The sequence below is a fragment of the Myotis davidii genome, unplaced genomic scaffold (assembly GCF_000327345.1).
Source record: "Myotis davidii unplaced genomic scaffold, ASM32734v1 scaffold167, whole genome shotgun sequence".
Lineage (NCBI taxonomy): Eukaryota > Metazoa > Chordata > Mammalia > Chiroptera > Vespertilionidae > Myotis > Myotis davidii.
This window is the reverse complement of record NW_006300048.1, coordinates 6113436-6130364: the sequence shown is the minus strand read 5'-3', so window position 1 is coordinate 6130364 and position 16929 is coordinate 6113436. Positions and strand designations below refer to the sequence as shown.

Here is a 16929-nt window from a genome sequence, read left to right as displayed (position 1 = left end):
AGGGAGAAAAAACCTCAGGTAGAGAACTGAGCAATGAATTGCTATGATTTCCCATCAGCAGATGCATCTGATCTCAAATATCTGTTCCTGTAACTCAAATTGCAAAGCATTTTCCAAAAACCATCGGGTTGCAGAATTTTAAAAATGTATTTGATTGCCAGGTTTGCCAATTGGGTCAGTTTACCATGGCCTTATACTTCCCTCTTTTCAACTGGGGAAAAGGAAAAGGAGGCAGCCGGCAGCTCGTGATTGAAACACAATTCTCTCCGGCATGTAAGTCTTGGCGGTCATTTCTGTGTTATCTTGGCCACGGTCGCCTGACACTGTCTGCAGCGCCTGGGCCAAGGACTGCCCTTCCTGATGGTTGCCCTCTGGATTCCACCAGCAGTCAGAGTGAAAACCACAGCAGACCGTGCCCCTGGAGCTCTTCATGGCTTCTAGTTGCATTTGAGTCTCAGAAAAGTCTGCGAGAGAATTAGAGGAGGTGTCATTATCCCCATATCACAGATGGGGGAGCTGAGACTCAGATAACTGACTTATTTGAGGAAACACAGCTAGTTTATAGTGATCCTGAATCCTAATCCCTACCCATTTCTTAGTCCAGTGCTCTTTTCAGAACACATGGACATAGGAAAGTCAGTAAGGGAGAGTTTCCACAAGGCAGTTTCTCCTGGTCCCCAGACCCATAAGATTTGGGATTCGTCCATCTGATAGTCTTCTTTTTAATTGCCATAGTAAATGATCAGGTCACCGAAAAACTTTGTTTTCATCACCATCATTATAAAACAATAGCTATCAAAAATCAACACATAGGCATAGCCCATGGACAATAGTTTGGGGAAGGCCAGGGAAGGGGGCGGAGCGAGGTGGAGGGGGCGGTCAGTGCTTTCAGCAATAAAGATAAATTAAAAAATGATAATAAAAGTATAAGAAAGAGAATAAATAATAAAATAAAAGCAATAGAAAATTTGTAAGAGGCAACAAAAATCAATACATAGGATGGGTCATATTATAATATTAATATTCTTCACTACATACTATAAGACTATAAAATACAACTTATAATTTTATGGTTTAAGTCTAGGATTTTCCGTACTTATGGGTCATGAAATCAATTGAATAAAAAATTAAATTAAAAGAAAAAATAAGGATAGACGAGAATTGAAAATATCAGTGTTGCATATAGCAAAGGTTAAGTATTAATCGCTTTTGTTCATATATTATGTGTACTGGATCCCAAGGTTAAAATTATTTTGTACTAAATAGTCTTTCCCTTTTTCTTACTTTCCCTCTCTTTCCTCTTTCTCTTTTCTTGTTCCTTATCTCTCTCCTTCTCCATGTATAAGAAAAAGTACCCCAAAGCCCGCCATCTCTGTCCTATTTACAGGTACTATCACCCATCCTCCCCAACCCTCATTCTGCCTCACATTTCCTCGCCCAAGGGTCTGGAGTAGAGGCTGTTCTCAAGAGTAGATACCTAACGCACCTCCTTTCTCTGCTGAAAAGGTCCTTTTGCAGTGTGGCCTTCGAGATAGGGTTTGCAGTTCTCTCCATGTTTTATAAATAACTTGCTCTATCTCTAAACCATCACATTTCCCTTTCAGGCAAAACAACTCAAACTTGAAGAAATGAAACATCCAGGGAGAACCACATTGTGCTTCGTGATCCTTGTGATTTATTCTTCCCAAGTCACAGCGACCTGGAATATAGAGTCTACTGTTCCTCCTTTGGTGAGTAAATCCATGCATGCTGTATTTTTCCTTGTCACATTTTTCTGATATCCTGGGAATATCACAGACGGAAATGGCTTAAAAAAATTTTAAGGTCTGTGAGAAAATGTTGTAAATGGGGGTAGGAGAGGTAAACCTAAATGGACAGTAATGTATCTACTCATGGGTGACAACTTGTCTTGCTCTGAAATCAGGGGAACATCCCCCAGTCTTCCCTTTTTAACGAAACTGCCACCTCTAGGCCTGAAGCTAAACTCTGTGAAACAGACAACAGTGACTGTAAGGCAGATTTTGAGGATTGAAAAGGATGGATGTTCTCAAAGGATTCATTGTAACTTGAGCATCAGACTACAGCACATTTCAAAAGGTGTTCATTGTGTGTGATAATCATGGCTTGAGGTAGCCAAAGGGGCAGAGATATCTTCAAGCTTTTTGTTGACAAATTATCCAGGTAGTTTTGTCTTTGGAAAGTTAATGGGAATTTTCCTTAACTAAAGGGGTGATAAGTGCTGTCTTATTATTATTTTTTGAACATTATTGGGTTATTCCTTCCTTAGCTTACTCCATATATCAGAGATAGAATATGTGATGGGTTATGAAGCTTGGGAGATTAATGGAGTTCTCCCTGTGTTTCAGTTTCTTCCTCTATAAAACAATGATAATAATGGCACTGATTTCCTATGACTGCTGTGAGAATTAAATTAGTTAATATTTATAAGCTGCCTTAGAATAGTGCCTGGCACATGTTAATTACTGTAGCACTGTTTGCTATTATTATTTCTTCTGCTGTAATGTTTTTTTCTGCTGATTTTTAAAGAAGATATTTTAGTGCTACTTTATTTAGTCTGTCACCATTGTTATGGCTTCACTGGTTGATTTTAGCCTTGGAGATGTCTCTTTTTGCCGTGTTTGGCCCCTTTTAATTTAATTCATTGTCTATCCTGTCTTTGTATTGTGTTCGCCCGATCTTTGTCCTTTATTTTTTGTTTAGCCTTTCATATATCACTTTGCTTTAATAGTTCTTTTATAAACAACATGTGTTGAAGGCTTTTTTTCCCCATTTAAATCAAACCTGAGTGAACCTGACTTTGATTGTGGTGTATAATTTATTCACATTAATGTCATATTTAAAATGTTTGGTCCTACTTTCAGGATTTTGTTTTATGACTTTATGCATGTCCTATTTTCTGTTTTCATGTCTTTCATCATTTCACCTAGGTTTTCTTTGTCTTTTTTTTAATGTCTCTGCTGACTTGGGCTGTATACTTTGTGTGCAGAGTGTGACCTGGACAATTATGTGCAGCAAGTGTGCACATATATGGTACAGAGGGAAATGCTTACATTTCCTGTGGATTTACTGGGTCAGTGCAGAGCTCTAGTTACCCCAGGCACGTGGGGGGAGAAAGCCTTTAAAGCATGAGGGGATCACAGCAATGGGGTTAGCTTTACCTCTGCTCCAGGGCCCTAGTGCCCTCCCATTGTGCCAGGTTGACCCTCATTGCAGAGGCCCTAGCAAAGCCTCTCCGTCTGCCTGGTGGCACAGGCTGTCAGGGGATAAACCCTGGTCTCCAAGAGCTGCTAGTAGACTTTGAACTTGATCTTCCTGGAAGGTCTCCTCCTTCCAAAAGGCCCCCCCCTTTTCTTCCTAGATCTGCATTCAAGATATATCTTCATACAGCCCAAAGGCCAAAGACCCCCATAGGAGAGGTACACTTGAGCCCTTCTCATCAGCTTACACTGCTCTAAGCTGCCACCCAGCTTCCATGGCTGGCCGTCTATCATGTTAAATGCATAGTGATGAGCTTTTAAAAGACAATTATAGCTTTTGAAATAAAATTCACCATTTTGACAATTTTTAAGTGTGTAGTTCAGTACTGTTAAATATACTCACATGGTCATGCAACCAATCTGCAGAACTTTTTCATTTTGCAAAACTGAAAATCTATACCTTATAAATAGCAGCTCCCCACTGTCCCCTTCCCTCAGCACTTGGCAACCATTGTTCTACTTCATCTCTATAATTTTGACTATTCCAAGTACTTCCTATAAGTGGAATTGCACAGTATTTGTCTTTTGGTGGCTGGCTTACTTCACCTAGCAGAAGGTCCTAAAAATGTGTCTATGTGATAATAAACATCAGAATTTAGTTCTTTTCCTAAGACTGAATAATGATCCACTGATGTATATCTACCTGTTCTTTATTCCTGTATCCATCAATGGACACTTGGGTTGCTTTCACCTCTTGGCCATTGAGAATAAAGCTACTATAAACATGGGTGTGCAAATGGGGGGGGGGCTTTTGAGGTGGATGATGTACTTTCTCAAACTTCAATGTGCACATGAATCCACCTGGGGACCTTTTTAAAATTCAGATTTCAACTCAGGAGGAAGGCTGGGGGGTGGGGGGAGATGTTTTATTTCTGACACTTATCCCTGTTCCAGTGAGCATACTTTCAGTAGCAAGGCTGTCCACTCTCAACTGTGACCTCAGCCCTGAGTCTGAAGCCCAGCTCTGACCTTCACTAGCTTTGGAAAGAGTCACATTTCTTTATCTCCCTTAACCTGTTTCCCCTACATGGTATGAGAATAAATAGTATCTCCTCATCAACTGGTTGGGAGGATTAAATGTCGCACACATGTATGTTTTAGCACAGTGACAGACACAGAGCAAGTACTTAAGATTTAGTAGTTATTTTTACTATTCAAGTACAAATAAACCTGTGTTAATTAATATGCTTGTGCGAGGAGAGATTCCAGCAGGATCCTTGTTGAGATAATTATTTAATACTAGTGCCTGGGTGCATGGATTAGTGTACATTGAAAGGAAATTAATTAGAAGATGGCTGGTGGGGTGGAACTGGGCGAGATGGGCCAGACACACATTGGAGCCAACCTCCCAAGGTCCCTCCCCGGTCAGCCACACCTGGGGTGGTGCTGTGGCTCAGCTCAAAGGTTGTCTGCAGAATGAGTGGGGTCCCTCCAGCAGGTGGGGTCCCTCAGCCTGGCCTGCGGGGATCAGACCAAAACCGGCTCTCTGACATCCCCAAGGGGTCCCAGATTGTGAGAGGGAGGTTCTTGGGTGATGCATCCCAGAATAGGGTTCCCTCCTCTCTGGTTCCGGTGCATCACCCAAGAACCGCAGCTGCCAAGTCACCACACTCAGCAGCTCCTGCATTGAGTGTCTGCCCCCTGGTGGTCAGTGCACATCATAGCTACCAGTCAGACAGTTGGACGGTCACTTAGCCTTTTATATATACAGAATGAGGCAAAGATCTTAAACCTGGGATTCCAGGTCCAGGCAAAGAGGAGTGAGGGACAGGGCCTTGACAAAGAGGGGTGAGATCTGGCAACAGCAGTGACCTTTGAGGATCCCTTATCATCAGGTTCCATGGGAATTTTCTTTCTACACATAAAAGTCACCTCTTATTCCTGACTCACTGTCTACACCCTCTTCAGGCCACAGCCCCACCTCCATGGTTGTTTGTAAAGTCATGTGGAACAGGTGGGGCGTTTCCTGGAATCGCTGACCTCGGGTCTTCCGGCTGAAGCTTGGCCATCAGGAAATCCCCTCTGGAGAAGCTGCCCATTGTCGCTCAGACACTCGCCTGGGTACTTCTAGGTGGGCAAGCTGAGGGAGGTCCGGAGGGAGGCTCTGTTATCTTGTCCAGAGTAAACATTTATCTCAGCAGTGGGAGCCCCTGGCAGGAGCCCCTGGCAGGATCTATGTTCCCTCATGAGTCCTCAGTGCCCAAAGTTTAAGAAAAATTGGAAGTTCTGGAGTCTCAGAGGTCCTAGAACGGGGTGATATGAGGACTCAGGAGGACGAAGCTACCTCCACCCCCCATGAGCCCCAGGCCAGCTGGATACGCGGACACACACACCACAGCTAGAGACTTCACACACATGTTCCCCAGCCCAGTATCTTCCACAAGAAGCCTAGGTTTAGAGTGGGCATAGCTTTTCCAACCAGGAAGAGCAGTGGTGGTGAGACTCCAGCATTTGCCTCATGGAAGCCCAGGCCCCGAAACCTGGCAGCCAGTCCTCTGCTCCTTCTCAAACCTGGGAGAGCTACCGCTACCATGGGGGAGCTCCTGGGAGGTTTTATTGCCTTCAGTATATTTTCCCTCCATTCCTCCCAAAGATTGCAGGGCTCACAATAAAATGTAGGTTATTCTCACAAAAAGCTGTGAATGCTCATTGGGCAATAGAGAGGCAGTAGGTGACAGAGTTGTGGGAGCAGCAAACACTTTGCAAAGATGTTCCCTGAAAGTTCCCAATAATCACCAGAGAGTCAGGAACTAGTTCAGAAGCAGTGATTCTCAAAGGTTGGCCTCGCACGAGAGGATATATGGTTAAAAAGGCAGTTTTCTTCACACGCACCCCCTCCCAGACCTGCTAAATCAGATTGCAGAGAGGAGAGGCAAGTTACCCTTAAGCTCACAAAGGTTTCAAATACTTTGCATGAGAGCATTGCAATGTATCTTCATTTTAGCGGACGACTGCCAGCACCAATCTTTACCCCACTGGGAAATGGAGCAAATAACATCTCCACCGGGGACAGCTGACCAAAGGTCACCGCCAGTGGCCACCTTCTCCCAGGCTGAGTCTCCCAACCGCAGCCCATTAAGTGTCAACCGAGAAAAGCTTCTGATGGCCCCCACTCCCCACGCCCCACGGCCAGGCCCCAGGGAGGAGGGAGGCAGGAATGTAGCGGAAGACCCTTCCCCTCCGCCTGGGCACAGGGCCAACGCAGGCTCCAGGGGAAGCCGGCAGGAACCAGCCCTGGGTGTGGACGCTGCTCCTTCTGGTTTCTCATATTCAGCGCAGCTGAAATAACCTCACCGCGAGCGAAGTAGCATCTGGGCTTCTAAAATTCCAATCGTCACCCATCACTGCTCTAGTCATTCTTCAAGAACATTGATGAACTGTCAGGTATAGTTTCTCCCCAGTTCCCATGGATGTTAATACTCATCATAGAAAAGAAGGGGGATGGGAAGAGGCAGTAGATAAAAAATACAAGAGAAAGACAGAGTGGGTCCCTGAGACAAACCCACAGTTTTCTGGAGAATCTCCTGATTAAATGATGCTTGTGTGGACAGCTGCAGACGTGGAGCCAGGCTAGCTAGGTTCAAATCCTGACTCTGCTATTTAAGGGCTGTGTGACCTTTGCCAGGTTATTGGACCTCTCTGTGCCTGTTTTCTCATCAGTGAAATGTGGGAAATGGCAGTACCATGGGCTGTTGTGAGAATTAAATAAGTTAGCATACATCGAGTGCTTAATAGTATCTGGCACAGGATGTTGAACACATCTTAGGAATTATTATTTTTGTTAGTGTTATGATGTGAGATAACTAGGAAATAATGGTAGACAACGCAGATAGCAGAATGAGCCCTGCCTCGGGTGAGGTTCATAGGTGTGTGGAGTTCACGGGAAAGAACACGCCTCTGTGGGCAGGAGTTGTCTGGGGAGGCCTCAGAAAGGCAGGGCTTTTCAATTGACCCTTAAAGGGGCTTCGGATTGGGAAGAACATCCACAGGGAGATCCACCTGGAGGCAGGCAGAGCTAAGAGACCTGTTTCAGATCCCGGTGTGGTTACCCGCTGTGGAGCTGGCATTGCTCCCAACAGGAAAGCCCATCAATGTCAGTTCCTAAACCAGAAGCCACGTGATGACCGGAGATGAGCTTTACAGAGATGCGGCAGGAGGCCGTGTGCAGAAAGAGAGGCCCGTGGTCCATGGGAATGGTGCCCCAGAACAATGTGAAGCCCTGTCTCGGAATAGCATTTACTATGTCACCAAAACTAGTTTCCGTGCCGTAGACTTATTAAGCATTTGACAATCCCCTGATGCAGGCTATTTTTATCCCTGTGTTATAGGTCAGTACTGGGGCACAGAGAGGTGAGATAACTTGCCCAAGGTCACACAGCCATCTTATGGCAGGGCTCAGATTTGAAGCCACTGTCTGGGGAGTTCTTGTTTTTAACTATTGTGCCTTGTGATATAATTAACATTCATTAAGAGCTTACTTACTATGTACCACATTATAGTTCACTTAATTCTCATAACAATTCTATAAGGTCAGTACCATTATATTCTGTTTCACAGAAAAGAAAACCAAGGCTCAGGGAGGACAAATAAATTACTCAAAGTCACACATAAATTCCTCAAAGTCACATAGCGAGTCAGTGGCACAGCTTTGTAGCCAGGCAGGCTGACTCTGGAGCTGGCTCTAGGGTCCCTGCCACAGAAAGCAGCCATTGGGAAAAAAAGGAGCCGGGAAGGAGAGAATCACTTCTAAGCATGGACCATCTAAATGGCCCTAGTGCTGCAGGAGTGCTCCCGTGGGGACAGGCGGAGTGTCAAGAAGAGGCCGTGAGACTTGTCGAAAAGGCCAAAGGAATGAGTCAGGGTTCCAGTCATGGGCAAGCAGCACAAGCTGACGACACCAGGATTTATACTTCTTGTTAGGACTCACATGCAGGAACTCTGAGAAACTCAGACACGCTGATGTCTTCCACTCCTGGGTCTAGAGACTGGTCTATAGAAAGTGAATTCCCAGGTCACAGTACAGAGCCGAGTCCATGTCATTTTCCTGACCACTGAGTTGCTGTCCGCCCCGCACTCACTCACTGGGCACAAGGAGCTAACACCAACTCTGCAGCCCTAAACCCAGCTCTAACATGTGGGGCATGGGGGCAGAACGCCATAGTGGAAAGATATCTCTATCACTAACTGACAATTTTCTAAAATGTTCTTTCAGAATCTCCAGGAGCATGAACTGGCAAGGGAGGAGCCACTGAGGCAGAAACGAGCGGGTATGTAAACTCTTTCTTGTCAATCACTTCTAGTGAGTCCATTAAATGATATTGGCTCTAACTTTTCAAAACAGTGTGATCTACAATTCAGTCTCAATATCTAGAAGTAATTACAAAAAAACTCCATTCTCTACCAAATGGCGTTAAAGGAATCTTAGCACATTCTGATGCCCCTTTCCCCCTCCCACCACCTGTGCCCATCTCCTCAGCTGCCCTCCACCCCCAAAAGCCTGCTTCTCTACTCTCAACCCTGCAGCCTTTCCTTTTGCCTTTTTAAAAAACCTCTTCGATTCTCACTTATCACTTTATGGATCCACTTAACCACTAGACTCAAGTCCTTCTCCACTGTCTCCCACTCTAATTTTCCCACTAAATTTCAAAAGCTGGCCTGGAAAATAGAGGACTCTGCCCACTGCAAGGTAGAGGGCAGTGAGAGCTATAAACACCTCCATGTTCAGTGATCCTTGAGGCCTTGTCCCACGTGCAGGTCCTGGACGGGTGTCAGTGTACATCTGCAGGCTGGTTTTTCCTAGAACCAAATTCTCCTACTTTTCTCATAGGAACCTTTCAAAAGCATCATCCTGATGCTTTTATTTCCCTGCATAAAATTCTTCATGGGCTCCCAATTGCCTTGAAGATAAAATCCAATTACCTGCTTGAGTCCTACGGGATGGACCCCGCCTGCCTTTCCCACATGTTCTATTCCTGTTCCCTTTCACACAGCCAGTGCCCTGCCCACCATCCCCCTTTGCTTGTCCAAGGGACTCTGACTTAAGTCTCAATTCACAGGGGTTCCTGCCATGTAAGGTCCTCCATCAAATCCCAGACAGGGTGGGGCTGCTCTCTGGGTTCCCATTGCCCTCGATACATTCCCATAGCACAACAGTGTCCCAATGCTTTGTCATGCTGCTTCCTGTTTGTCATCCCTAGTAGACGTGAGCGCCCCTGAATTCTCTTCCTCGCCGTAGCCTGGCTTCTAGCCCAGTCTCTCAATAGGTGAGTGAACAAATGAAGCTAGAGTGCACGTCTCTGTATAGCTGCCCCTTTGTGAGTTCAGAGAATCTGTTCCCATTGTTGAGTCTGCTGGCCTGTGGCTACACCAACTGTGCAGAAGGTAGAACTTCTTACGTCGAGCATTGTGATGGGATCATTTTCCAGATGTGCTGTGACTTGCTCTGCTCAGTCTTGTGGTCTGAAAGACTGGCTGGGCTGCTGAAGGGAGTAGGCTTGTCAGAGGTCAGGGTGGAGGTGTCTGTTAGCGCCCTCACAGCTCAGCAGCCAGACCCCACTGCCATGAAACTAGAACCTGACCACATTTTTTCAAGCTCCCAAAATCCTCATTGGATGGTCATACCACTGAGAATTTTCTTTTCCTTCCCTTATTTTTCTTTTCGTTTTCTTTTTCCTTTCTCTTCTCTTTCTGCTTCTGTTTTAGCCTTGTTTCCTATCCCTATGGGATTCTCACTCCCCGTTTCTGCCCTCCTTGGTTGAAGTGGTCTGCAGCGCAGATGGCACTTTCTGTGCTTCAAAAGGAGTATCATTATGGCCCTAGCCCAGTAGGCTCAGTGGATAGAGCATCGGGTCCCAGGTTCGATTCTGGTCAAGGGCACGTACCTTGGTTGCAGGCTTGATCCCTGGCCCTGCTTCAGGTGTGTGCAGGAGGCAACCAATGGATGTCTCTCTCACATCAATGTTTCTCTCTCTGTCTCTCTCCCTCCCTTCCACTCTCTCTACAAGTCAATGGAAAAATATCCTCAGGTGAGGATTAATGAAAAAAATTAAAATAAAAAATAATAAAATAAAAAGAGCATCATTATGTCTACCCCTACTTCCTGCCCCCTGTGACAGGCACGGGGCCACAGGTGCCCCCATGCAGCACTTTGAAAGACTTTTCTTTTTTTAAAATCAAACTATTGGAGGGTGAGTTCTAGCTCCAGGTTCCTGCCAGCTTCTTCTAGATCTTGGCTACCCGCTTCCCCAGGGACAGTGGGGGACCCACAGCTTTAAAAGTAACATCTTCCTGTACTTCCCTCAGCTGTTTGTGACCCATGGCAACAGCACGAGAGGTTAGTCCGTGGGGAGGAAACCGCTTCCACATCTAAGGGTTTGACATTCCACAATTTTTCCAGACGTGCTTTCATTAAAAACTCTCATGATGATGATAAATCACCATGAAAACCCCTTTTCCATTTATTACATATGGTCCTCTGTGCTCTCACGCCTCCAGAGTCCTTTGGGATTTGTTAATCACTCAACTCGCCATTTGCAGGAGATGGATCGGCCTCTGTACTTTTACTAAATGATTGAAATAAGAAATGGCCATGAGCCCTCGCTGGTTTGACTCAGTGGATAGAACATCAGCCCACAGACTGAAGGGTCTCATGTTTCATTCCTGACCAAGGGCACGTACCTCGTTTGCAGGCTCACATCAATGTTTCTCTCTGTCACTCCCCCTCCTTCCACTCTCTCAAAAAATGAATGGGAAAAGTATCCTTGGGTGAGGATTAACAGGAAGGAAGGTAGGAAGGAAGGAAGGAAGGTAGGAAGGAAGGAAGGTAGGAAGGAAGGAAGGTAGGAAGGAAGGAAGGTAGGAAGGAAGGAAGGTAGGAAGGAAGGAAGGTAGGAAGGAAGGAAGGAAGGAAGGAAGGGCCATGGAGAGGCCCAGGCACTATGCAACAGATACTTGAAATGTGAGTTGCAGATAAGAGCGTGACTATGAGAGGAAGCAATAGGAGGGTTACATGCGGTACAGGCCACACGGAGGTTTCTGTTCTGCCTGGTGTGTGAAGTTAGCGAGCTGAAAGCACTGCCCTCTGGTTCTCAGAGTGGTATTCTCTTTCATGTATACGCACAGCACCCTTTCTGGAGCCTTAACGTCAGAAAGGCTCAAACAGTGGTTCCGAGAGAAAGAGAATTCTCAAAAGAAATTTCTTTTGAGACACTGGGCCAAGTCTTTAGAGCTTGGGATAGAATTGTCTTTAAAGATTGGATCAATACTCATATTTATTCTGAGAACACTGTGGACTTTTTCCTAACTCATTTTGCTCAGTTATATAACTTCTTGAGCCCTTGATATATATTTATATCACACACACATATATGTCACATCTATCACACAAAACCACATATATACAGTGCTCTGAGCAGGCCCTGGTGGTGGCAGAGCGAGAAGAAAGGCCGGATGCTCTCAGCCTGGTGTTTGAGTTTGGTTTCAGAGTTGACCTTTAATACCTGGAGTGCTTTTTCTTTCAATCTCTGATTAGTGTTGTCTGTCTGTTTGTTTGTTTGTTTGTTTAACACTCTCCAAGCTGAGACCTAATGGAAATAGCAGCTTTTGCTTAAACTACCAGCAGACATTGGCAAAGAATAGAATCATTAATTTTTTTTAATTCTTACCCAAGGATGTTTTACTGATTTTAGAGAGAGGGGAAAGGAAAGAGAGAGAGAGAGAGAGAGAAAGAGAGAGAGAGAGAAGCATCGATGTGAAAGAGAAACATTGGTCAGTTGTCTCCCGTATGCACCCCCACTGGGTATCAAACCCAAAACCTAGATATGTGCCCTGACTGGGAATTGAACCAACAATCTTTCAGTACGTGGGATGACACTCCAACCAACCGAGCCACACCACCAGGGCTCATTACATTTTTAAAAATCAGTATTATTGTTTCTATCTGCTGTTTCAGAATGATTACAATATGCCAGACAATTTGCTAGGGGTCTGCATTCAGTATCCAACTCCTTAACAACAACTCTGCAGAGATAATATTACTCCTACTTTGCAGATGAGCAAAATGTGGCTCACAGCGGTTAATGCCTGCCCAATTAAGAAGGCATTCCACCCAGCTCTCTCTGGCTCAAAGTCCATGTTCAGAGTTAAGAGTCATAGTTCTCAACCTATGTTTCTGGCCTGTAAGATTCCATCCCATGATTCTTGGTGCCCCTTTGTAGAGCAAGGAGCAGTGGGACCACTGTCCTCCCTGCACTCAGAAAAGAACTTTATATGAGGCTGACTTATTTTTTTTTTTTACCCATGCCAGCCGTACACATTTATTATTATTCATGCATGGTCAAAAGACTCACAAAGCCCATTATTATCAGTATAACCATACATATGAAATATCACTTAGTGACATGGAGTGAAAACAACAGCTTTATATATATTTAAAAAGACAGACACATACACACATTCTCTTTCAAGTGTTCACCATACACTGCTACACAAGCAGGAGGCATGGAGCTGCAGGAGTTACAATATACATGACACGTGGAAATGTCTCAAGCATAAAAACCACACTTAAGTTGCAAAAATAAAGTTTCTTTCTTCAAACATTTTGATCTGGGCTCCAGCAAAGCACCAATGATTTTCATAGATTAGAGGAATGAACAATGCATTTCATCCCCACCCCTTAAATAAAAAGTCTACAGCAGATCTGTTTCATCCTTTGAAGATGATTAGTCAGTAGAATAGATTCTTTTCCCCAGACTGCACAACCCAGTGTTTTACGACACAGTGCTTCCCCCTCCCCTCCATCCACACCTGCCAGGTAAGCCAGAGTCAGGGGTTCTGGTGGTTGACCCCTATGAGAACAAACCTTTCTAAAATCTAAAGGGAGAACTTTGACCATGATGCTGCCAAATTGTTACCTACTAGAACATGCCAAGAAAGCTACAGAACTATGGGGGAGAAATAAGAGAGCCAAACCCAGTGGTAAAGATGCATTGTCCTCTTTGCTCAAGAGAAAGCCACACCCAACCTCATGTCCCCTGGGTGAAGTTAGCAGCCTTCAGTCTTTTGCAGGTGGGAGATTAATTTATGGATCTAATTTGGCTCTGACTTTTGAGAAGCCATAATTCCTATTAGACTTGCCGGGCAAAAGTAGTATTGTTTGCTTTAACAGCTGTGATTAAGACAGAACTGCTTGTCTCAGTTTGTGGCCAACTTTCCAGAAAGGTCTCTTAAAGATAAGTGCCGTGTGGTAAGCAGTGATTTATGGGGAAGGAGAGGGGAAATCCTGGCTGGTTTGTGCCTTCTGGGCCTGCAGATAGGCCTCCATCTGTGACACGGGTGACACCTGGAATGTGCTACCTTCCACTGGGGCATCGGTGAGTCAGGAAAATTCAGACAAACAACACCAGGGCACAGGAGCCAAGAAAAAGAAAACACATTAAACTGTCTGGAATCAGGTGGCCCAGGGGCAGCAGACAAGTATGGAAGCCTCTTAACACACCCACAGAGGGGTGGGGGAACAGCCCTGCATTCCCCCCTGGTACCTTGTAGCTGAGACAGGACAGAAGAATCACTTTCCTGCAAGTCCTCAGGTTTGGGACAGAGAAGGAGGCAGAGATTGGCATTTCTATTCAAACTGTAGGCCTGTCTGAGGCTGTGAGAAGAATATGCCCTGTGTCCCCAGCACCAAGCACAGTGCCTGGGAGGTAGCCACTCAATATATAGTAATGTTACTTATAAATCAACTAGAGGCCCGGAGCATGGATTCGTGCACACTGAAAGGAAATTAATTAGAAGAAATATTTTAGAGGCCAGGGAGGGACCATGGGAGGTTGGCTCCAGGGTGTGTCCGGCCTGTCTTGCCCAGTCCTGATTGGCCGGACCCCAGCAGCAAGTTAACCTACCAGTAGGAGCATTTTCCCCCTGGTGGTCAGTGCGTGTCATATCGACTGGTTGAATGGTCAGACACTTAACATATCAGGCTGTTATATATATAGATAAACCAAGGAACAAACCAACTGAGCAAGGGTCAGTGTCAAAATCCACAAATTTCAATGGAGGTGGGTCATTGTGTCTTTCCTCACTGTGGATTTCTAAGACATTTATTATGCTGACCCAAATGGAGCAAAGTTTTAGCTAATTCTTCCATTTATCATTAATAATTTTTCCTTTGAGTTTAACATTATTTCAAAACATACTTTGGGAATTGCACTTTTCCCAAAGACACATCTAACAATAATACCTCATAATTTTATGGTCCTTTAGGATTTACAGAGTGGTCATTTTCATTATCTTCTCCTGTTTGAGTCATGGCAGGGTATAGTTAAAATAAAATGGACTTTGGAGTCAGAAAAATGTAGCTTCAAATCCCAGTTCTAAGATTTGCTGTCCATATGGTTTCAGTTTTGTCATCTGCAAAATGGGGGTTTGCATACTGTTCTCATGGCCCTCGAACCCAGCAGGTAATGGATAAGTGGCAGCTGCTGTTATTAGTGTTGCTATCATTATGATCACCTGGGATCTATTCGGTATCCCTGAAGAAAGAGGTGAGCAAGTGTCAGTTCTCTCAAAGCAAAAGAGGAAAAATAAGAATAAGCAGATATGCTTGGAGACTGCACGATTGTTCCCCCATAGGAGCACCAGCAGACGGTGTTGAAAACAAAAAGCCAAGCTAAAGCCAAGAACAAACTTATGGGTTCATATTGGTTCTCCCAGATCACCTTCTAGGTTTCTTCATTTGGATTCGAATGTTAGACCCCAAACTTGCTTGATCACCAGAAGCACCTGTGGGAATTGGGAAAAATTCACAGTTCTGGGCCTCCCCCATCAAGACTCTACTTTGGCTCACATAGGCTGAAGCTCCAACATATCTGTGTGTGTAGAATTCCCTAGGTGGGTGTAATCATCAGTCAAGTGTGGGCGACACTGGAATAAGGGATTCCCAATGGCAAGCCCGAAGCCTTCGGAGTTACTAGGGTATTTATTTATTTATTTATTTTTAGCCTGTTTGGAAGAACTGGCCATTTTGAAGGAGAAGATGTTTCCTTTTCTATTAGAGATTCTCTTACTTGCCAGTCTTTGATCAGGGAGAAGTGATGCTCGGGCCAAGGGTTACTCTGAAACTCCTTTAGAAGTTAGTGAACATAAAAGGTGGATAAGGGACAGAGGGCCTTAGAGGCTGGTGCTCTTATTAGTAGTTGCACAGATCCCATAGACTGGGACTCGCTAGAGGCACAGGAACTTTCCTCTTAGCATTTTAAGTTTTTGGCTCAGCTCCCTGGAAGATCTCAGCGGAAGAACTCACTGCCTTGGTTTCAGTGGGGAGTGATGACATCCATGAATCACCACGTGCTTTCCAGGCCCATGCTTGTTCTGCAATTAAGTCTGCAAAGAGCACAGAGTGGTGGGCTCATGGGTAGGAGGTAGACAGGGCCCTCAGACAGACATTAACATTATGCTGCGATCAGACCCTGGGATGCAACAATGCGGATGATGAAGTGGGGGATATGGGATTGTTATAGACCTCATTCATCTCAAAAGCAGCTCCCGTCCAGGAAATCCTGTTTACATTCATGGAAGGAGAGTCAACTGACCACAGCAAAGAGGATCCTGGAGCTAGGAATCCTCTGGAGGGTATAAATATTGCTGCATTACTTTTCAGGAAAAAGAATGTGCTCTAAGGAAGACCTGCCCTCTTTGCAAATGTCCCCAGGGGCAACATACTGTGTCTAGAGTTCAGATCACATAAATTAAGATAAGCAGTCCCCCAGACCACCACCCCGAAGCTTGTTTTCATTGCAAAACCATTTGAGAATCAGAAAAAAAGAAAACCAGGAAATTTGAAGCAACAGCATAGCATCATGACAGACTGAGATTGGGTTTTAAAAGTCACCTGTTCTGCAGGAAATATATTTTTATAAGGAGAAAATACACCTTAAAGTGCATTCCTTTTTGTTTTAATCTTCACCCGAGGATATGTATTCCATTGCTTTTCAGAGAGAGTGAGTGGAAGGGAAGGAGGGAGGAGGAGAGAGAAACATCCATGTGAGATAGACACATTGACTGGTTGCCTCCAGCACACACCCCAACTTGGGAGTGGTGAGGAGTGAACCCAAGACCCTTCGTTATGTGGGCCGATGCTCTAACCACTGAGCAGCACCAGCCAGGGCAAAGTGCATTCTTAATTTTAAGAAAATCTGCATTTCTACAGTTTGTGTTAATTATATTAAGTTGAATGATGCCAAAAATGAAATAATTCTCAACAAGGTTGGTGACTTAAACCAACATGCTAAGACAAACATAGTTTGCAACTGTAAGTGAACAAACATTATGATTTTCTACCATAAACATTTATCAACTGGAATTTCCCATAGTAAACTTACTCTACTTTAGTGTTTCACATAAATAATCCTTGGAAACATTGAAAGCAAATCTTGCAATTTTGTGGGAGACATTCTTTGCCCTCTTAGAAAATAGACGTAGAATTTTTCATTGTATGGTAAAATATGCATCATAGGTCCAGATTTAACTTAAATTTTAAGGTAATCGCTTTGTAGGTATTTACCTATCTTTTTCTTATTTGACTGACAAAATAAAATAGAACACAACTTGCCTTCTCAATGTGTCTGTAAAAAATTTTCTTAATTTTTGAAGGTTG

At 44.5% G+C, this 16929-nt stretch overlaps 1 protein-coding gene across 4 annotated transcripts in view; it reads left to right on the top strand.

Annotated features, from left to right (window-relative positions):
• ADGRF5 (adhesion G protein-coupled receptor F5) overlaps positions 1–16929 on the top strand; it is a 101685-nt gene that overhangs the window by 45199 nt on the left and 39557 nt on the right. For all 4 annotated transcript variants that reach the window (XM_006776419.2, XM_015572216.1, XM_015572217.1 and 1 more), the window contains exons 2-3: positions 1605–1730; positions 8491–8545. In XM_006776419.2, coding sequence (XP_006776482.1) covers positions 1629–1730; positions 8491–8545 — 157 coding nt within the window. In that variant the 5' untranslated portion in view covers positions 1605–1628. The remainder of the gene's footprint in view (positions 1–1604; positions 1731–8490; positions 8546–16929) is intronic.